General features: G+C 41.2%; 2 protein-coding genes across 7 annotated transcripts in view; one reads left to right on the top strand and one right to left on the bottom strand.

The window, feature by feature from the left end:
- LOC133390587 (uncharacterized) overlaps window positions 1–3,179 on the bottom strand; it is a 56,485-nt gene extending 53,306 nt beyond the window's left edge. For both annotated transcript variants that reach the window (XM_061639630.1, XM_061639536.1), the window contains exon 1: window positions 2,525–3,179. The gene's annotated coding sequence lies outside the window, so the exon portion shown is untranslated. The remainder of the gene's footprint in view (window positions 1–2,524) is intronic.
- A 505-nt stretch (window positions 3,180–3,684) lies between these two features.
- OTULIN (OTU deubiquitinase with linear linkage specificity) lies at window positions 3,685–21,361 on the top strand. 5 transcript variants are annotated; one of them, XM_061589528.1, is made up of 9 exons: window positions 3,685–3,766; window positions 4,858–5,099; window positions 8,539–8,868; window positions 13,198–13,274; window positions 14,396–14,499; window positions 15,906–16,049; window positions 17,090–17,215; window positions 19,576–19,845; window positions 21,107–21,361. In XM_061589528.1, exons 2-9 carry the CDS (start codon window positions 4,900–4,902, stop codon window positions 21,299–21,301), a joined length of 1,446 nt encoding a protein of 481 aa, XP_061445512.1. In that variant the 5' UTR covers window positions 3,685–3,766; window positions 4,858–4,899; the 3' UTR covers window positions 21,302–21,361. The 5 variants fall into 5 exon arrangements, with proteins under 5 accessions (XP_061445512.1, XP_061445495.1, XP_061445521.1 ...); XM_061589511.1 differs by lacking the exon at window positions 3,685–3,766 and adding an exon at window positions 3,790–3,875; XM_061589519.1 differs by lacking the exon at window positions 3,685–3,766 and adding an exon at window positions 4,134–4,205.
- Window positions 21,362–21,948: the final 587 nt, after the last annotated feature.

Raw genomic sequence — 21,948 nt, 5'->3', positions numbered from 1 at the left:
CATCTTTTTTTTTTTAAAGATACTACAAACTTTCCAATCCTCTGATAAGGAGGCTTTTATTAAATTGCATTATTAACAGATCAATAATTTCATATTTAAATTCATTTAAGAACTCTCGATGAAAGCTATCTACCCCTAATGCTAAAATTCTTCCTTTGCCACCTCAGTTTAGCATCACTACTCAGATGCCATCTCAAAAAATAATGGTTCATATGCTTATCTTCCTCTGACATCTTCTACGTTGAAGACCAATGCAAAAACTTAGTGCCATGTCTCTGTCATCCTCCAGGATTCTCCTTTCACACTTGCATCATTTACAAGTTCTACTGCTTCCCTGGCTGATTTTCTGATGTACCTAAAAGTTTTATTGACTTGTTTTTATCTGTTCGGTTTTTACACTGTGAAATATTTTGTTGTGATTGTCTACTTATTTGTATTTACTGAACTGTTATTAGCTACCTTGGGTACATTTTTGTGAGAAGATGGGATATAAACTTGATAAAGAAACTTGTTTTATGCTTTTAGCAACAAGCGCCTCAAATTATTTGCCTTTTCTTCGATTCACACTGGTTTTTATCGGCTTTTGGGATGTGCGTATGCCCATGCATGTGTGTGATATTACACAGCTATGAAGGTGGGATGCAAAACATCTCCATATCATAGCACCCCACCTGGCATTTCATTTTATCCAGACACTAGAAAAGTTTGCAAGTAGGGAAAAGAACAAGCACCACTTCCAAGCCATAATTTCTTGTGTGATATGTGGCACGTACATTGGAGCACATATTTGGACTCAAAAGTGTTCACATCCTTCCTCTCAAACATACTTCTGGCACCTTGAGCTCCTGCTTGGAGGGCAGGATATAAATGAAATAAATAAATTAATACTTCCTATAGAAGGCAATTTTCCCACCTCAAACAGCTGTCTCCTGCCCAAGAAAGCAACCCTCTTTGCTTCCTCTACTCTCAAATTCTCCCCCTTCCCATTTTGTTCTTGCAAGTGCAGGAAAGACACCACAGGACACTAATTTAGCTTTCTTAGGCTGCAATTCTATACACAATTAGCAAGGAGTCCCATTGAGCTCAATGGGGCTGAGCAAACATACCAGATTGCATTGCTAAACTTTCTAATAGTGAGCTTTGAACTGGAAGGCCTCAGTTCAAATATCACCTCTGCCATGATGAGATTACTAAGGTGACCCCAAGCAAGCCACTCTCAGCCTCCTTACCCATCCCTATTCTACTATAGGGATAATACCATATGCTTTATATGGCTGTTGAACAAATGACTGAGACAATATATGTGATGCATTTTGAACTCTGCTTAGCATTTATACACTTCGTTATTTAACATTAAGTATATGCACATGTGTCAACATCAGTTTTTTCTCACTCTTCCATTAAATGCTTACAGGCAGAGCATGGATTCCAATCCGTTAGCGGCTGTGAAAACCAAACTAAAATTGAGCATTATACCAATGTGCAGTACAATTCTGTGGTCTACTCAGAAGTCAGCCCTATTGAAGTCAATGGGACTTACTCCCTGCTAAGTGTGTGCATTCAATTGCAGTTTAACCTAATCCAGACCTCCAGGGATAAATTTACACCCCTGCCACACTTTTTGCTATAGAATTTACCAAAAGTAGACCTACAATATAATCCTTCTAGCTAGGATATTGGTACCTGTACAATAGTAAATAATGTCCCCAAATTTCAAATTAATTTTAATTTCTGTCAAAAAAAGGCTTTGGAGCTGAGGGTAGAAAAATCTCAAAAAACAATGTGTTATGTGTTAAGTAACACAAAGTGCAAAATTGCACCAACTCTCCACTCTGCAGAAAACACAGCCTGTCTCCATTCATCACACATGATCTAAGGTGACTTTTCCATCCTTCCCTCCTCTCACATATAGGAAAGGATTGCCGCCAACTGGCAACATCTATGCCTTACAAGAGTTAATAAATACAAAACAACCATAACAAGACACAGGTAAATCTTAAATACCATTAAGACCATTTAATTCTATTGTATATTAACAAAATATTTTATTTTAAAACATTAAAAACAATCTAAGTGCTTATCAGTCAGCTGTGGCTCTGCACGTGGCAGAACCACCGAGAGCTGTACTTCTTAGTGAGTAATTGAGCAGAACACCGTCTGCGCTCTTTTCCTTACATGGTTACAAATAAAAGAGCTAGCTAGATTTTTATTCAAAATTAGGATGGAAAACCTGTGGCTCTCCAGATGCTGCTGGACTACATCTCCCATCAACCCTGGCTGGGGCTGATGGGAGTTAGGGATTTTTAAAGCCACTCACGATTTTAAAAGAGCTTAATTGTGAGAATTGGCCAGGCGCCTCCTCAAGCCCAGACTCCTCAGCAATCTGAGAAACATTTCTTCACACAGTTGCAAGTCTTCCTCGCAATGCTCAAAGGTCTTTTTCCTCCCCCCTCCCCCCTCCCCCCTCCCCCCTCCCCGATACTGTAGGAATTTCACTGCACAAAGAATCTGACTGCCTGCATACCATGTATCCCTTTTGTACAAGCCACAGAAGTAGTTTCTCCTGCAGTCAGAAGAGGCCTCTAGCAGACCCATGAAAGCGGAAAGGACAAACTGAAACGCGTTAGCCTTTAAGACGTCTTGTTTTTGTATGTAGGACATCCTGCGCTAATACGACGGAGAAGGGGCGGATGCAGCTGCAGCTGCAGCTGCTGGGGGGGGGGGAAGCGGAAGGGATGAAAATTGAAGACCATTGCACGAGGCTACTGAAGAATTTAAACCGCAAAATGGCCACGCCACGCTTCGTCTACCTCTAACTGTTTTACTTTTCATACATATGCGCACACACGCCGGCAGGCAGCCATTCCTTGCCCGCAGGAACGGCACTCCAAATGCAGCCCTCCATGGCTACGCGGCTACAACGTTCACACCAAAAAGGGCAAACCCTCAAGCAGACACACCGCGATGTATGGAAAAACAGAAGCAACGCCTCCCCACGCGCAAAGGATTGTGGGAGGGCTATTCATCCTGGCATTGGTGGGTGGGATTGGTGAGAAGAGGAAATCATAGAAGTAAGAAGAGTTGTGAGTCACAACCGGTGTCTGGAGGTAAAACTTCCAAACATATTTCATTTCCAAACATATTTTCCTCCGGCGAGGAAGTCAGAGCACCCCATGACAATAGATAAATACAGAGTTTTAACTCTTCTGTGACTGGACATCAGCACTTCCACCGCCAAAAGCAAATGTTTTAAAACTTTTTTTTTTAAAAAAGAGCCCTTTCCTGCAACATCTTTCTCTGTGCGTATGCTGTTTTGCATGTGAGATTTTCGGATGACAGCTCAACCAGTCTCATCTCAAATGCACAATATTGACAGGGCTACTTATAGGGCTACTCAGCCACTGCTTACACGCTCCAACCTGCAGCATGGGGATAATAGGGTGAATTAGCAGTGACTAATTTGCAGAATGATTTTTCACGAGAGAGAAGATCTGAATTAGAGCAGGTAGTCATGCCTTTGCTCTTACCCGTGGCGTGGCGTGATGTGGAGTGGCGGTGGGGATAAACGCGGCTATCAAATCACAACGGGTGGAGGAGGGAGGGGGGAAACAGACTTTTAAAAAGTATCCAAAAGTTATCCCGGAAGTTAGCTCTATATGTGTGATTTACATTTATAAATCTATAGAGAAAACACGGAAGCAAAAGTAAAATTTGTTTATAAAAATAGAACCAGACATTAAGTGATGCAACAACTGCTACGATCGAGGTAATTTTAAAGCTTTAATATCTAGTGTATTGTTTCTTTACCACTTTAAGGACATGATAACCATCGTGCTCGATGTCGTATGGCAGATCCTGTACACATCTCCTCGGAAGTGAGTCCTGGGGAGTAAAAAGCAGAGGATTGTTGTAGCCCCAAAATTCCAGCGGACGCTGCTAGAATTCAGAACCCGAGAAGGCTCATTGGTTCTTAAGGGTTCCTCCATCTTGTGGAATTTCCTTTTCTGTGCAGCTCTTAACTCTCCCCATCCTAACCATGTTGTCTAAGTTTAATTGATTTCACTGAGGCTTACTCTCGAGTTAAAATGTTTAGGATTGCCCCCACTTGAAAAAAATGGAAATGGACTGCCTTCAAGTCGAAATGGAAATGGGCTGCCTTCAAGTCGATCCCGACTTATGGCTACCCTATTAATAGGGATTTCATGGTAAGTGGTATTCAGAGGGGGTTTACCATTGCTTTCCTCTGAGGCTAGTCCTCCCCAGCTGGCTAGGGCCTGCTCAGCTTGCCAGAGCTGCACAAGCCAGCCCCTTCCTTGTCCGCAACTGCCTGCTGGGGGGCAGCTGGGCTCCTTGGGACTATGCAGCTTGCCCACGGCTGCACAGGTGGCAGGGCACATAACCCCTGAGCCACTCACTGTGGGGGTGATGTTTAGCTGGCCTTTCATACCCAGAAGACATGAGTGGGGATTTGAACTCACAGACTCTGGACTCCCAGCCAGGCTCTTCTCCCCACTGTGCTATACCAGCTGTTTCTTGCCCCCACTTACCTGGGAGTAACTCCAATTGAATTCAGTGGGACTCACTAATCAGTAGACATGGTTAGGATTGCACTATTAAACTAAGGATGAAAGAATCCGGTGCCTCGTATTTTAGCCTGCCCGACCAGGCAAGTGGCCCTGCTTACAAGTAAGAGAAGATGGAGGTAACTGGGCATTGTTGTCCCCAGTATTAGTGTTTTTCACAGTCCCTCCTTTATTTATGTGCTTCTTTTTTTAAAAGGAAACCCCGAAAGTGTTACTTAGAACATCTTAAACTCCTCAATTGTGACGGATCTCTTTTCTTTGTTTCTCCCAAAAGTATTGGCTTGAAACTGCAAAGGGTTTTTTATACCCTGTAGAGATGAGCACAGATAAGGATGAACTGCTTTGCAAGCCACAGGACAATGGAAAAGCTACTATTGCTGGAGATGAGAACAAACTATCTGAGCAAAGATCTGGTCCGGAAAAACAGGTTTCCACTAGTCCTGGCATTACAACCCTTACAGATAATACTAAACAATTTAAGCTAAGTAGTAGCCAGGCACAAGCAACCCAAGAAAGGTAAGCCCTTTTCTTGACCAGGGATTAATAGACTGTGGGTTGTGTAGTCTAAAAATAAAACAGGATTTGCAGATGTTTCTATCTGTTTGTTTAATTAGATTAACGTGTAACAATTTTGGAAACATTTAAAGTGTGTTATGCAGTGCTTATCCTGGTAAAAGATTTAAGGATCACACACACTCACACACACACACACTAGTTGTGTATTCATTTATTTATAAAAAGTATTTCTGTGCCACCATATAACATATCAGGGCAGTATACAACAATAAAACACAATTAAAAACCATACAGATAATCATTAATATGACCGGCTAATTTAAAAGATGCCTATTTTTTAATAGTTGGCATACAAACTTTGCAGCTCAATTCCTTCCCCTCGTTTCTGTAGAATGGCCGTCCTGAGACAAATAAGTTACTGTTAGTTTAACCGCCCCCACAAAGAGACATACACTTCAGTCACAACTAAACTGCAAATAATCTTGGTGTTTGAGTTCTGGAGCTGTTGCTGCAGGAGTAAATGCTGCTTTGTATATGACAAATTTCATATACAGATATTGCTTGTGTGTACACCATCTGTACATGTTTGATGGTGGTTTTCTGTGATTATGTGATTACATGCACGTTTGGAAAACACAATTTCCTACATAGGAGTAGTTCACCATATATGAAACCATTGTTAATAAGGAGCTTTCCTGTTCCTATTGGAATTGATTCTTAATCTAGTTTTACCCAAATAATCTTTTCCATCCTGCAATTGATTCTGTTATTCTAGCACACTGGAGAACCAGCACTGCTTTGCACAAAAAATACAGCATGGCAAAAGATATGAACACAGGAGCAGGGAAAGGAGATTAAAGGCATATCAACACAATAGAACAACAGTATGTATAGCAAGAAAGGGAAAATACATTTGACCCAAGGGCTGGATCCAAAAATGGTCTAGCTTCTGCAGGCCACATTGACAGGTGGGCAGGGAGATAGAAAAAGGTGCCAAATTCAAGCCATGGCTGTAAATCTGTAACTTGAACTTCCTGAACTCATACAATGCTTGTCACATAACGGGTGTATGGTTTGCCCAAAATGCTGAGTGGGCCAAGTCAAGTTTGTTAATCTGCCTCCTAAATTTTGTCACTCAAGACATTCCCCTTCCTGTTACAAACTCAGTATGAGAAACAACTACATTGAAAAACTTTTGGTCTAGTGCTGATACCTCAGCTCTGGGTGTTCTCTCTGCCAAAGTCTGTTTTGTGTTATACCGTCTAAGAAAGTATATTGACTGCATGTTTTTATAGAATAGTCACTCAGATTTGTATTCAGTTGCAGTTTCCTGGGAAACAGTTTAATTGTTTAAGCATTTGTGGTTCTAGATGAAGATCTCCCATATACAGGTTTTTCTGTTCTTGCATCCATAAATCAAAAGCCATGGTCACAGAGATCTATATTTTTGAATCTGTGCCCTTTATGTAAAATGTGGCATTGTAGTTAATGGAAATTATGGTGGTATTGATATTTAATTAGTTATTTAATTTTTATATTGAGAAGGGCTTGTGAGAGTTTGTTCCCTAAACCACTGAGTAACTTTCAAGGTGAGTGGATGCAAAATCATTTTGTAGGTACAAAGAGAATATGAAAATTTGAGAAGAGTTGTAATTAAAAATATGGGGTGGGAGGAGGCTTAGTTTCTAAAATGCTGATATTGTTGCATGGCTCCTTCACATAAAAACATAAGCAACCCACATATCATACAAGGACAGTAGTCAGAGACAGAATTGGCTGCAGATTCCTTTTGAGTATATGCTCATTGGCAAACCTTGGCTCGCTGCTGTGTATTCTGTGAAGAAACAGTCCTTCATGGAATGCTGAAGATGTCTATTTTCTTTGCTTCAAGAAACAAATTTCTAACACTTGGAATTAGATTTTTTTATTAACATGCTGAACGATCACAAGAAAGGGAAAACATGAGAAAAACAAGCCCACATTCATTGTTTTCCAGTTCATGATTTTTTACTCTACATACAGTGAAAGGTCTTGTAATGGTGGGACGGTGGGGGATAAGGATGCATCCGCATTATAGGGCTTCCGTGTTATAATGAAAACTGTACTGAAAGGCAATTATTTTTTAAAAAATAAAACAGATGAGAGGATCAGGGCGAAAGCAGGAGAAACAACCCAAACTAACAAAAACAGTAACTGGGAACACAAAGAAGAAACCAGGAACAGATCTAAGGTGGCGGAGTGAAAAAGAGAGGGAGGGAAAAAAAAAAGCTTGGAAAAGGAAAACTCTTGCTGCTGCTGCCGCCACTAAGGGACAGAAGGGGAAGAATAATGCTGAGGGAGTAATAACAAATTGACAAATTAAACTCCACAGACAATAACGAAAGGGCTTGCAAAGTGACCAAACCTGAGGAGAAGTTAAACAACCCCTAGGAAAAAACCACCAAGATGGGAAACGGGGGGGGGGGGTGACGGACATCAGGAGAAAAAATAAAAGAACACTGACAGGAAAATATGGCTCAAAGACATACAGGGAATCAAATCGATGGACTCACCAGGAAAGGAACACTGAAGATGAAGAACAAGAATAAAGTAGAAAGTGAGGCTGGTGTAAGAGTGATCAAAAAACCTTCCCAAGTTGCATTTTAGCTCAGACTCACCCTTAAGGGTTCAAGCCAATGAGTACAGTACTGGTTCCTAGACAGGCACTGAAGTGAGAAAAATTGTTTGGAAGGACGGGAACCTACTGCGTTTTTCAATCTTGTGAGTTAAAAGATGTGTGAACTACTGTACTGTGTACTTTACTCGGGTAACATGGTCATACCCGTGGTATATCTGTGGTACACTGAGATGTACTATAATGAGCTTTTCACTGACGCAAATGTGTACCGATTTCAGTATAAGAATAATGCAGACTACATGCAGGGCCCACGTCTAGTCTGACATCTGGGAATTAGGATCATATGCAAATTCTATTGATTGCATGAGCCTATGTTGTGCAAATTAGTCATTCTAGCCTGGCAGTGATTCCTCACCACCCGTGGCATGCTTTGTGCACAGTGAGGAATTTTGGCCATATAGGAAGAGATGTGTATGGAATCCAAGGAAGTGTGCACACCTTGTGACCAGCTAAACTGAAAGCACTAGCCCTGTATGGCAGTACACCAAGGGCTCATTCAAACACTTGGTTTTGCTTTCTGAGTGAAACTGCAAACAGGGTGGGAGAAAAAGGTTGTCAGTACCTGGCAGGCTCAGTACCATTCAGCTTCATGTGGTGAGTTCATCAGGCCTGGCCAAAGACTCTCCCAGAGACTGTTTCTTTCAATATATTTGCTTTATCCACTACACAGACATTCTGTCCCATGTTGCTTTCTGATTTGAACTATGTAAGAGTTTATAGGCCTTTAACTTCACAGAGGCTCTTCATATATTTTCCTCATAGCCCTGGGATGTCACAGCCAAAGGCAAGAAAGACTACTGGTCCTTCTGTTACAATGGAAGAGAAACGGAAAAAAGGTATTTTTGGTATACAGTTTTCTAAAAGCAAAAAGGAAAAATGCACTCCTCATGACAAAATGTCTTCAACAAGTTCAAGCACTAGCTGCAAAGGGAATCCTGTGTTAACTGTCAAAGAAGATAGTGCACATTGTACAAAGATAACACAGACAGAGGTCTCAAAAACGTCTAGACCCCATCAAGATAATTACTACAAGAGTAAAGGAAAACTGCCTGCCTCAGCCATCTCTTCCCCAGTGGAATCTTCTGTAGACCAGTGAGTTCTTGTCATTAAAAGTTTGCTGAGGAAGTCTTTTTCAGTCCTATAACTTGATTTTATTGTATTTTTCCAGATGCTTAAAAGGTAACAAATGTATTTTATTAGAAGAATTAGCAAGCTTCCATGTGCTACAGGATCATTCTTCAAACAAAATCAAAACATGGTCGCTGCAAACTCTGTTTTGCACATAGGAAACTAGCTTGGAAAACATGGGCTCTTCCCTCTCTACCACAAATTCTTCCTTCTCTTTCATTGTCTGTCATCACTGTGCTTTAATGTGATTTCTTCACCAACACTAATCACAGTTAAGGCTACCTTGGTTGCTGCTTAACCTAGAATTGCATTGCAAATCCTGCTTTCAAATCATTAAAATTTACCTCAGTTTATTTGTTTTCTTTCAGTGAGTTTCTCTGTTTTGGGGACAAACTGATGAAACCATTTCTTCTCAGCAAATCAGCATTTTAGATATCTTGATACTTGTTCATTTTGCCATAACCGTGGTAATTGCTCTAGTGATGAAGGAAAATAAATAGCTGTAGGATGAAGCCAATTAGAAATTCTTAATTTAATTCTTCTCATGGGAGACAAGATCATCCAACTATCCAGTCTCTTTTTCTAAGCCAAATCTAGAAGTCTGAGTACAAAACTTCTCATTGGCCTTAATAAAAAATAAAGGAGAATACTGAAATGTGAAACAAATAAAAAGCAGCTTAAAGAATTTTAATTGTCCAGCGGCCAGTATTGTTGCAATAATAATAAATCTGATCGACTATAATTTTTTTTTTGTCCATGTACAGCCTAGTATGGCCTTTGAGATGTTTTGTGTGACTAACAAACAGTATAACAATTTGAGCAGAGGCAACTCACTGGATGGGGTGAAGCTGCTACACTAGCTTCCCGGCAGGTAGATTGCTGCTGCTTACCGGGAGGGAGATGGAGAGGGATGAGGCAGCAGGGTATTTGGTGCTTCACCAATGTGTTTACACCTTACCAACCTTTTTTGCCACCTCACTGCTCTCCCTCCCAATAAGCAACAGTGACTCACCTGCCAAGTAGATAGTGTAGCGGTTCCGGCTCACCTGGCGAGCTGCTTCTGGATGCGTTACAAATTCTTTCTGATAACATAACAGTAGTTTATCCGGTAGGAAGAAGTTCTTGGAGCCTCTTGTCTGTCAACAATATTGCCACAAGAAAAATATTCGTATAGCCCTTGCTCCTGATAGACAAATGATAAATTTACTATTAACCGGTCCTTGAGGCTTCTGGACACATTAAAATCAACAGGAGATTTATCACTCCTTCAGGAAATTCCAGTGTGAAAATAAAATTTACAGGCCTTTCTCTTTACTCTGGTCTGGAACAAATGGCTGCTGTTTTGACTGAATGTCCCATTCTTTGCTGAATTCAAAACTGTCGTCTTTCAGGTTACACAATTGAGATAAAAAAAAAATATCTAGATCAGGCTTGCAAATAATCACTTGCACATTCGCTTGTGGCAAGAATGAATAGCTAGACAGGGAAGCCTTATCAGAGTTCCCTTTTCCTTCTCCTAGGCTAACAGTACTAATGTACGTTGGCACACAGGCTAGTAACAGTAACTCTAGTGGGCTTACTCACAAGGCTAATTTGCTTAGAGCCCTGTTCAGACTATATTTTCCCTCTTGTTACAAAGGATAGATTGGGGCAGGTGGATCTGTGATTCAGGTCACACATTGAAATAAATGGAAGGTTTCTTAGTTTGGTCATTTGCTTCTCTCCTCAGTGAGGGAGACATAGAGAGGGGGTGGGTAAGTCTAGGACATACTCCTGTTCTCTCTTTAGGTGAGGTTTCTCCTCAGGACCTACCCAACTGAGCATTTATCTGTTCTAATATTTTGGCTTCCTGAAAAGAGCAATTAGTTCTTAACCATCTTTTTTTTTTTTGATAGCAAGTGGAATTTTAGAAGCCCACAATGGAGAGGGAAATAATTCATGGCAATCTATTTCATTGCATGTTAAAGTCTTGCTAATGTGTACATGCATGTAACCCAGGCCTGTCATCTTGCTATACTGCTATAAACCAGGCAGAACAGTTACAAGAACTATAATTGTAAAAAAATTACAACAATCTTTTTAGCAGTGTTTTATCTCATATCCTTAACCAAATCACCACACTTTGGAAGCTATCATTGCAAGACATAGCTGGCAACGACTTTTGACAAAAGCATGCAGAGTCCAGTCCTCCAAGCAGCCTGGCAACAAAAGCCTTCTTTCATTGAATGATGCCTTGCTGTGGAGGAGTTGTTAGAGGCTCAGGCTGTTAGACAAATAAGCAGAGCTCCCGTACCTAAAAGCTACCTTTGTTTTTCAAGTCTCTGTCCATCATGGATTGCTGTCTTCTCCTGCCCAGTAGGATGACTTAGCATGCATTTTGATGGTGGTGTTCTGTTCTTTCAGCTTCCTTGCAGTTAGTTCACCAGGCTACAGTAAGTACTTCTATGATTCATTTCAGTACAGATTTCATTTGGTGGCAACTTGTTTCAGTGCCACTTTTCTGTTGTTGGGAGTGTTCTCCCTAAAAACTACCACCTCTTGAATTAACCAAATTAACCAAATTGGGTTGGATCCAGAAATGCAGCAGCGGAAGAAATTGTCGCAGTGGAATGATTCTCTGGAGTGTTGCACTAGAGCTAGTGGAAAACTGCATGCAACATGGACTTCGCATAAATATGGATCTTGAGATGCTGTGCAAGAGACTGTGGAAGTGAATGGAAGTCTGGATTTCAATTTTCTTTTCTTGCACTAAGTTGGAAAAAGTCCTAAGAGGCCTTTGACTCAAGAATATTATCTCTGGATCCAACCCAATTGTATTGCTCCTTATTAATTTATATCCCACTTGTTGTTATATGAGATAAAAACAAAGCAGCATACAGTTTTAAAACAAAAATATAGTTCTTAAAAAATGCAAAATATAAAGGGCACCACCACCAATATAAATCCACTGCTTGGATTCCAGACTAGATTGAAGGACTAGATTGCTTCTGTGTGTACTTTAAAAGAAGTACATTCCCCCTACAGTAGCCCCCTTGAGAACCGATTCACGAGGGGGGAGGGATTCTCTCAATAAGTACTGGGTGCAGTGCAAGTGGCTACGAACAGAGCAAAATGGGCAAAATCCCACTGAAGCTCTTCAGGCCTGTGCATGGGGCTTTTTTGATGCTGGCCATAGTGTGTCCCTCACGTCCCATTTGAATTCAGTGGGACTTACTGCCAAGTAACTGAGCATATTTATTTATTTATTTATACCCCACCCTTCCTCCCAGCAGGAGCATAGGAGCTCAGTTTTTACATGGTTGTTTTTTTTTAATGTAGCATAAGCTTTCTTAGACTGCTTTGTGAATATAATGTGATTTTTATTCCCCTTCTTGTATGATTCCAAAGGTTATGCCATCACCAACAAAATGCATTCTAATCTGGAAGGCAACAATCTGATATTGTTAGAGATGTTATAGTCCAGAGAGAAAAAAAGGTGTGTCTTCAAGTTGTTATTGCTTGTTTTTGACTTCTTATTTGGAGTATTTGCAACATGTTTGTTTGTTTTGCTGTTGCTTAAATGAATATAGAGTTGACACTCATTGGGTTGAATCCAACTAAAGTCATTGCGTGAGCAGAATGACTTCCACAAGTGCAGTGGAACTTCCCCGCGTATGTTCCTCCGCACCAAAATCTGCTCCAGGGGGTTGGGGGAACTCCCAGAGCAGATTGGGGGGGGACTTGGGGGTAAGAGAGAGAGGGGGGAAGTTCTGTTGTGCTTGCAGAAGTTGTTCCACTTGGCGCAATGACTTAGTTGGACACAACCTATCATCTCTTTAAATTACCTCATTTGTTAACAATAACTATTTACTCCAGGGATGGGGAACCTTTCTTAGCTTGAGAGCTGCATTGCCTCATGGACAACCACCCGGGGGCCTCATGTTAATGGTGGGTAGGGCCAGAGGCAAAAGTGGCTCAGCAACAGGTGTGACAGTAGGCTTTGTACAGTAGGCTACCTTCCACTCACACAACAAAAGTGAGAGGATTCTATAGATACCTCTCCTCATTCAGGCAAGCAAGAGGCATTATCATAGTTCAAGGACCTATTCCAGTCAGACAAAAGCCCTCAAGAAAGGCACAGAGCAGGGCCAGTGAGGGACGGGGCCTGGGGAGGGGGCATTGCCTGAGGAATGGAGAGGCCTGGAGGGCCACTTTCTGTTCCTGAGCCTAAGGTTCCCCACTCCTGAGTTGCTCAAAGAAACGACTGGATTAGACCTTTGCTGTTATGTGAAGTATGTATTGATGTTGTTGCAGCGAGGAGGACATGTACCGTGATGCAGAAGAAATAGAGAGAGAAAAAATATTACTTGTATGTGGGACAGGCTCCTCAGGTACATTTTAGTACTACATGTGTACGGCATGATGTGTTAATTGAATAATGTGTAGAGGTCAGCAGCTGGCAGCCTCCCAGTGAATCTAGCCCCCTGGAGGGAGCTGCTTAGCACTTGCCAACTTCAACCTATAGAATCAGGTCTTTGGGGGGGGTGAAGCCTTGGCTGCCCCCCTTATGCCCTGCAGCAAAATTACTTGCTGACTAAGTGTGCAAAGCTTCACCCAAAACATGCCTTCCTTCCCAGAGATAATAACAGAAGCTTGCTCTAAAGAAGTAACTGTGATTCCTCTTTCCATGCACTTACAACAAAGTTAGTGTCACTTGAGCCAAAGTTTTGTGGAGGATGTTAGGCATGTATATACGAGTGAAGCAGAAGGCCTTTCACATTTGAACTTGGTCTAGGCTGGGTGAGTTCACACAGTGTGTTTATTCACATGACAGTTGCAGTTTAGTCCGTCAAGATCCACAGGGTGCCAAACTGCTGTGAACGGGTCTCATATGTTTTGTTTGAACTCCCTCCCAGGCCATTTCCCCCTACAGTCACATAAGTACCGAAGGTGGGAGGCTCCTACGTGGGGGAAGGAATTAGCTCTGGTGGATGTATCCTCTGTGTATGCATCTTCTGAGGTCAATTATCTCCCTTAGGCGTGAGGCTGAAAGAAAAAAAATGATAGACTGCTGGCTTCCCTTCAGCTGGCCAAGGTACTATGGTAGAATGAGGGCAGTGTGCATGCACAGTCCTTAATCTCTCCCTTAGTTGGGTTTCCTTTATCTGTTTGTTTTTAAGGAAGATTTCCCTGCATGCCTTGCTCCACCCCCTAGCCATCTCTCTGCTCCTGTTTTTGTGCTTAGTGCATCTGCCCAGGGAGCACTCCTTTGGCTAACAGGGCATAAGTATGAACACTTTTTTAAAAGCTCCATTAAATGTGAAAATTGAACAGACTGAAGAGGTTTAAATATTTTGTGGCAAAGCGGTCACCCTTACCAAGTGTCCCTCATGTAGCATTAAGCGAATCTCAGACGAAGAGGCTTGGCATTTCTTTATATATTGGCTTTTTTTGTGCTTTAGAACTTGACTGTTTTCCTAAATTTAGTTCTCTTGTCTTAATTGCAATTCAGATTTTCCAGAAAATAGGCTAAGTGTTGAACCAGAGGTAGGCATCATGGATTACTGCCAAGAAGAGTGGAGAGGAAACACTTCCCATGCCAAATGTATAAGAAAGGTCTGGTCTCCTTGTCTTTGCAATAGTATGTAGGGTTGTATTCAACAAAACCATACTCAGAGTAGCCTCACTGATTTCAGTGGATGTAAGTTAGTCATGACTAAAGTCCATTAATTTCAATGGTCTACTCTGAATATGATAATAGTTGGATACAACCCATCATCTTTTTAAATAAGTGTTACCAGGATCTATCCTTTAGCTGTTGTATTTTGTCTAAATGCCCAATATCTAGACACATGTTTAGAATAGTATTCATTTTGTATATTTTTATTTTTAAAAAAATATTCATAGGCTGCTTTTATGAGCAGAACTCTCACAGCTGCTTACACACAAGAAAACGTACAACTTATATAGTAAAAAAAATTAAATTGGAAGTTTTATATTGTATTTTATCACAATATTAATAAAACCAACAATGAGTACATATCAAGCCCGGAAATAAAAGAGAGTTTTAACAAATCCATCAGCCAAAGGGAGTACAGAATACCACTCAGGAGTAAGCCACTGAAAACAAGTGGGTCTTCAAGGCTTTTCTGAAAACCTGAAGTGTGGTAACTTTATGGAGGCCAGCTGGAAGTGAGTTCCATAGTCATGAGGCCACCACAGATAATGTCCTCTCCCATGTCTGCCAAATTCACTGAGTTTTATGACTGGCAAATGGGAAGGGCCTCCATTGTTGATCTTTAACCAGCATGCAGGTTGGTATGGGTGCTGGTGGTCCTTCAAATAACCCTGACCCAAATTGTTTTAGGCCTCCCCATTTGAACCATGAGACCATTTTGGCAAAGCCATGTTGTCAGTAGCTGGGCAGGTGAAGCCACAGCACCAGCCACTGCTTGTATTTGGTGCTTCTTAATTTTTTTAAAAATTCCCTTGCACCCTTCCTCACCCTTGCTTTATAAAGGTGGAAACCAGCACTTTAAACTGGGCTCAGAAATGATGGCATCACATGATCCAACAGGATTTGAGTGACCTCATTCTGAATCAGCTGAAGTTTCTGAGACATTTTTAAGGGCAGCCTGATGTAGACCACATTGTAGTAGTTAACCCTTGACCAGGCCAGGGCATGGATTACTGTGGCCAGATCAGGCCTCTCCAGATAGGGTCACAGTCGACACAGCAGCCAAAGCTGGTGGAAGACACTTCTGGCAGCTGCTGCTACTAGAGTCTGCGCAGAGTCCAGAAGAACTTCTAAACTGCGTACTTGGTCTTTCAGGGTGAGTGCAACCCCATTGAGGACTAGCTCACTGAGTTCTAAACTACGGAATGACATATATATATAAATCAGTCTGTAATATTGGGGGTCCTGCAACTGAAATTTTCAGCTTAAAAGTCTGGGTAACTGCTAAATAGTGACTTCTTTTTATTGTGTATGCATCTAATAATAGTTTTGGTTCTTAACGTAGGGCTATGAAGCAGTTTCACAGAAATTTATTTCGATAAGAAGAGTGCGAGGAGATAACTATTGTGCCATCAGAGCAACATTGTTTCAAGCACTTAGCCAAGCTACTCGGCTTCCTGGCTGGCTCCAGAGGGAGGACATGATATTGGTAGGCCTCAAAGTTCCAACACATCTTGATAGAACAAAATGATTTTGCTTAGCAAGTGTTTGTCTAAATTCATTCACCAGTCATTGGCTTTTTAAAACAAGTATCTCTTCATATGAAAAAAAAAGCAAAACTACCTGGGTGGGTTTTCCATCTTAGAAGGCACCCAGTATAGGTCTCCTTTCTGCTTGAGCAATATATATTTTTATATACATAAAAAATTTCAGCATCACGCTGGAGTTTGGAAGCGCAGCAGACAGGTGGCGCTGCAAACCACAGCATGAACACTTCTGTCACCACCACCTACATGCCGCTCATACTATCTGCCTTGGCAAGCATGCAAGGTGGTGGTGGTAGCCTTAACAAGTGAGCGGGTGGCTTAGGTGTGACAGCGGCTATGTAGAAACAGCCTGGGTGGGTTGGTGGGCAGGAGGGTGGCATGCAGCCTAGGTGGCAGCAGAGTTTGTCCAGTGGAGGCAGCGGGGCAGTGGTTGCAGCATGGAGGGTGAGAAGCCAGTGTGCGGCCTAGGTGTGCTCCGTGGGGCCAGTGCTTGTCCGGGTTGCACAGGGCAGAGATGGCAGAGGAACAGGAGAGGCAAGCAGGTTGATGAGGGGAGAGGGGGTTCTTGAGAGGGTGGGGTTGGCAAGAAGACTGGGGGTGGCAGTGGGAATTGAGGGATGGTGGGGTGGGGGGTTGGCAAGTGGGGCAAGCAGGGGGCAGAGCCCCCCTAGTTCTAAACATAAGAATGTAAGAAAAGCCTGCTTGGTCACTCCAATGGCCCTTGTAGTCCAGCATCCTGTTCTTGCAGCAGCCAACCAGATGCCTATGGGGCCTGTGAGAAGTCTGCAATCAGGCCTTGAGTGTTATAGCACTCTTCCTCTCTGTGGTTTCCAGCAACTGGTATTTTGGTCAAAGAACCTGTGGCAGACAGGAATTAGATGCCCTGATTTACTAAAAACATACCAGTAGGTACTGTTGACTTAATGTTGTCTTGAAATTAATGTTTACTAGAAATTTAAATTTTATGTTCTGAACATTTTAGCTACCAGAGAAACTGATGGACAAATATGGCTGGATCACGCAGTGGCAACTCAGGCAAAAATGGACCAGTAAAGTGGAAAACTTGGTGGATGAAATTAAAAAATGTTTAATGCTACTAAAGAGCAAGGTTTGAGAATTTATGTGTTCTTAAGTTAATGTATTGTGCATTCCACATTTCTACTGATCAGAGACTAGCAGCATCAGTCATACCACTTTAGCAGGAATCAGTCCATGTACTGAAACTGGCATCTGTGTCTGAATCCCCCTTCTAAATGCTTTCCTCTGAGCACATTTAGAGAGGTATATGACAGCATAGTGTGAGAGCACATGCATCCCTTGTACATTGACAAACAAATGGTCAGCCCACTAACTCCAGTTGTGCTGATCATACGTTTCAATGGAATGGGAAAAAGATTGATTCCATGTTCCCTCTTTCCCTTCCCCAGTCAGGTTGATTATAGTCGATGGGCATTTTTGGCAGAGAGATTAAAAAAAAAAATTAAGAATCTATATGTACTGACTGGTATTTATAAAACATTTTAGCCGTGCTGTTTTTATTATATGTCTATTTTTTATTACTAGTGGGTTTTTTTTACTGTTTTTATGTTGTGAGCCACTGTGTAAGAAGAATTTCTAAAAATAGCATAAAATCCATTAAATAACGTTTCCTTGGACAACATCATGCGGAAACCTCACTGCTGCCCGTGAGGATTTATGCTTCAGGGGCTTCTGTCATGTCCTTTAGTTGAACTTTGCCATAGAGGTCATAGGATTGGAGAGAAGGGATCTGATGGGTGCCATCTTACCTGCGCCTATTAAAGTCTTTGCTAGGATGAATCCAAGGATATTAATAGTCATGCTTAAGACCTACCAAATTGCCATATTTTAGGTTTGAGAAGGGATTTTCCCACACATTGAACTGGCCAGGAACTCTGTGTTTTAACTTTCCCCTGTAGGCTGTGGCTTTGCTCACTTGCTTGAGTCATCTGGAACTATTTGTCCTGTGGGTGCTTTGCTCTGTATCACCTACCCTCTGCTCGTGACATGCAGTGCCTGGACTGAACCTTGCTCCAGGGTAGTATCTAAATGATTCTGCTTCACAGGAGGGGACTGGACTTAGGGGGCCTTTGGGTGGAATATCAGCCCACATCAGTTAACACGTTATACTTTCATAGGCATATTTTTATGGCTTGAGTACTACATTGACAATAAACTTATCTGTACCACAGCCAGATGACATGCTTAAGGCTGCCAGTTGATTAAATATGTTCAGTATTTACTCCCTAGTGAGGAAGGGTTTATTAGGAGGAGGGAGTCCTACCTTAGTTACATTTTTTAAGGGGGTCCACTTAAGCAGGAATTAGAGGATGGTAGTAGGTGAGCATAATAGATATTTAAAGTTTTGTGGTGAGTTGAAAGTATTTTATCTGCAATCTCTGTTGGGGATTTGTGTTTTCTGCTACCATGGTGGTTGAGCTGGGTGCCATTATCGAGAGAGTGGTAAGTATTTATTGTGATACACATTGTTCAGTTGATATTTTGATTAGCTGTTATTACTGTATCACTGAAACTATTATTTAATTGTTGTGATGTTTTCTTTGTGAATTTCATTTGCTTATTTTGCTTTTGTTTATTTTGATTGAACTTTAATTTGATGTAGCTATTATTGTAATGAGCTGTTTGGAGCTCAGGCTTGTTTGTGGAAGCATAGCATACAATTATTAAATCAAAGTTTTTTAAATTGATTAATCACTTGTTTTTTAACTTACCAACTAATTGAACAATCTAAGTTTTAAATGTTTGCAAATTACCAAAACCAAACTATAGGTGCCCTTATGAAATACTAGCAGCCTCATGCCCAGTGTTGCTTGGAAATTCTAAGAAACCAAAAAATCAGTGCAGCTTTTAAATCAGTGGTTATAATCAGTACGTTTTTTAAAGGTTTAGTCCACCATCTTGATTTAAAATGGCATCCAACTGTATCCAAACACACACAAATACCTGCTTCTTGAACTCAGGAACAATCATATAACATTTGGTTGTGGTATCATAAGAAGTGTCCAAATGCATAGTGAACAACAGACAGACAACTTTCCAAAATGTATAGTAGTAGGTGACTGAAGGAAATGTAAGGAACTACAGTTTAATAGAAGCTGCCACTCATTTGTTTTTAAAGTGATCGTTAATAGTTTCTCTTTCATTCCCTAGTTTTTATTTATTTATTTATTTAATTTATAGCCCGCCCTTCATCCCAGAAGAAGTCCAGGACAGCACTAAAACATCACAGCTAAATTAGCACTGTCATCCTGCAACCTCACCAATTTAATACAGCCCTCTACAGATTAATGCGTTAGCTAATGAGTTGTTGGCTTTAGAATCTAAATTCCAGCAGTCCTGAAGGAATGGCAGTTGTTCACACTGGAGATATTTATTCTGCCATTCTTCTTATAGCCCATTTATCTCATCATGGTGTATTTGCTTTTTCAGTGGAAACATATGAGCGAAATGAAGATGCTCACAGAGAAGCAAGCAGCTTGCGATGAGCTTTTTAGAAGTGAAGAGGATGAATACAAACTGTATGAAGCTGTGAAATTCCTCATGCTAAATACTGCTATCGAGTTGTATGAAGACAATGAGAAGGGAAAGGAGGTCCCCATGTTCTCTTGGCTTCTGTTTGCCCGGGATACATCCAGCAATCCTTCCCAGCTAATGAAAAACCACTTGAATCAACTCGGTCTCACAGGAGGCCTTGAACAAGTAAGTTCTGCAAGTTCAAGACGAATGGAGCTAACATTTGTTACATTCTGTTCACTATACTAGGAGGAGGGAAGACAGATGCTGATCCAGTATAGGTGGGCCTAATGACCCAACTGTCAAGCAGGGTTGCAGAGAATGTAAAGGGCCACTGGCCTACCTTAAAGCCTTGCTGCATGATGGCTTCAGTAGCTGGAATTCAGTGGCCTCTGTTTTCTCCGCTGGGGTCTGAGAACAAACTGCCTTACTTAGCGGGTGGCCTGATTTCCAGCAAAGAAATTTGAGTTGAACCCTCTGTAGTTAAATCCTAGTGACTAATTATTAAATTCAGAGAACAGTTTGAGGAGTTCTGCCTCTGACTCCAGGTGTGCTGGATATGGGTTGTAAGATGGTCCTGGCTTGCTTTTAGAATTTGATAAGTTGCCAGCAGTGGATTCTGAAGTAGTACAACAATATTGGCTTGACCAGTGGCAGCACAAGCCATTTTGCACACCAGCAGACATTCCTATAATAGTTTTTAGGATTTGCAAGAATGATATATTCCTGAAAGGAAGAAAAATCTATAAAGAAAAATTGAGGCTATAAGCCGGGGTTAAAGGCTGCCATCCGTGCATATTCTCCAATTCCTGTCAGAAGAAGTATAAATGAGGTGCAGTCTTGGAGATCTTGTAACCTGTATTGTTTGCATAACTTTGTTGTTTATACAGTAGCTTCGGTTTTTATTTACTTAGTGGCCACGGCTTGCATAATTTGTAGCAGATTCCCCACACCTGCTGTAGCATCCTGCATTGCAGGCCATACACTGAAAAGGGGGTTGGACTAGATGACCTTCAAGATACCTTCCAACTGTACGATCATGTGAATTGGCAGTAAAAAAAAATCCCAGTGCTAAAGAACATGGTGTAGTTTGACTTTTCCATTTAACTAATCAACAAACTCCTATACAAAATATAATCCAGGGCCCTGATTCAGCAAAGCCAATACATTCTCATCTGTTTGCGTAAGAGAAGCTGGAATCCTGCTGACCAGCTGTTTGGCAGGAGAACATAGAAGAGGACTAAATCAACACAAACTACACACAATTTTCTGCTGCTTGACAGGAATCAAGCTTTTTCTTCTTCTACCTTGGCCACCTATACATGTCCTCTGGACCAGGCTCAGAATTGTGCACTCAGCATCCATTAATTGAATGCCTTTAGATGAATTATTTATTTGTCTTTTTAAATAATACATCCAATTTTGTCACTTTTTCCCCCCTGCCTAGGTGGAAATGTTTCTCCTGGCTTATGCTTTGCAGCATACCATCCAGGTTTATCGAATGTATAAGTATAACACAGATGAATTCGTCACCCTTTACCCCAATGACCCAGAAGAGGCCTGGCCAGTTGTAACCCTTATAACTGAAGATGACCGACATTATAATGTTCTTGCTCGAATGTGTCAAGAGACTAGTTTGTAAAAAAGAAAATAAATATTTTTTTAAACCCCCCAGGTGTACACATTGAATAAAAAACTTCAAAGCAGATCTTTGTTTCTAATATTATTTTGCCTGTAAAAGGCAGTTAAATCCACAACACTTTAGAACAAACATCTAAAATCAACAGCCTAATATAATGTATTTCAAGCATTTTTGTTTCACAAATAGAAAAAGTTTTTCCTGTGGAATGCATTTCTGAAAAAGATTAAATTTCATACAAGGATCCAAGGATGATGCCAGCTTCTAATGTGAGAAGTACCAATTTCTAACACAGGATTTGCCATACAAATCTATATGTCCTCAAGATGCTGAAAAAATTAAATCAGAATCCATTTTTACATTTATTTATTTGCAATCAAGCACAGGACAGCCAAGTGCAGAAGCAGTTTCTGCCCAGAGATGCTTTTTCTGGATCTGGATGCACATTAGCATTGTGAATGTAAATTTGCACACAAAGCATCCAAGCTAGCACCCCCATTTTCAGTATAGGTGTAGCTGAGAGTATGCATGTGCATCTACATTGCAACACAGATGACAATACACAGCCTCAGCCACTGTTTCAAACAATGCACTTGTTGCTGCATGTAACCATATATCTCGAATAGAGCCATTATATGCAACTTTAGAAG

Source organism: Rhineura floridana, chromosome 1, assembly GCF_030035675.1.
Source record: "Rhineura floridana isolate rRhiFlo1 chromosome 1, rRhiFlo1.hap2, whole genome shotgun sequence".
NCBI classification, from domain to species: domain Eukaryota; kingdom Metazoa; phylum Chordata; class Lepidosauria; order Squamata; family Rhineuridae; genus Rhineura; species Rhineura floridana.
The sequence above is the reverse complement of the archived record's forward strand: the minus strand, read 5'-3'. Positions and strand labels throughout refer to the sequence as shown.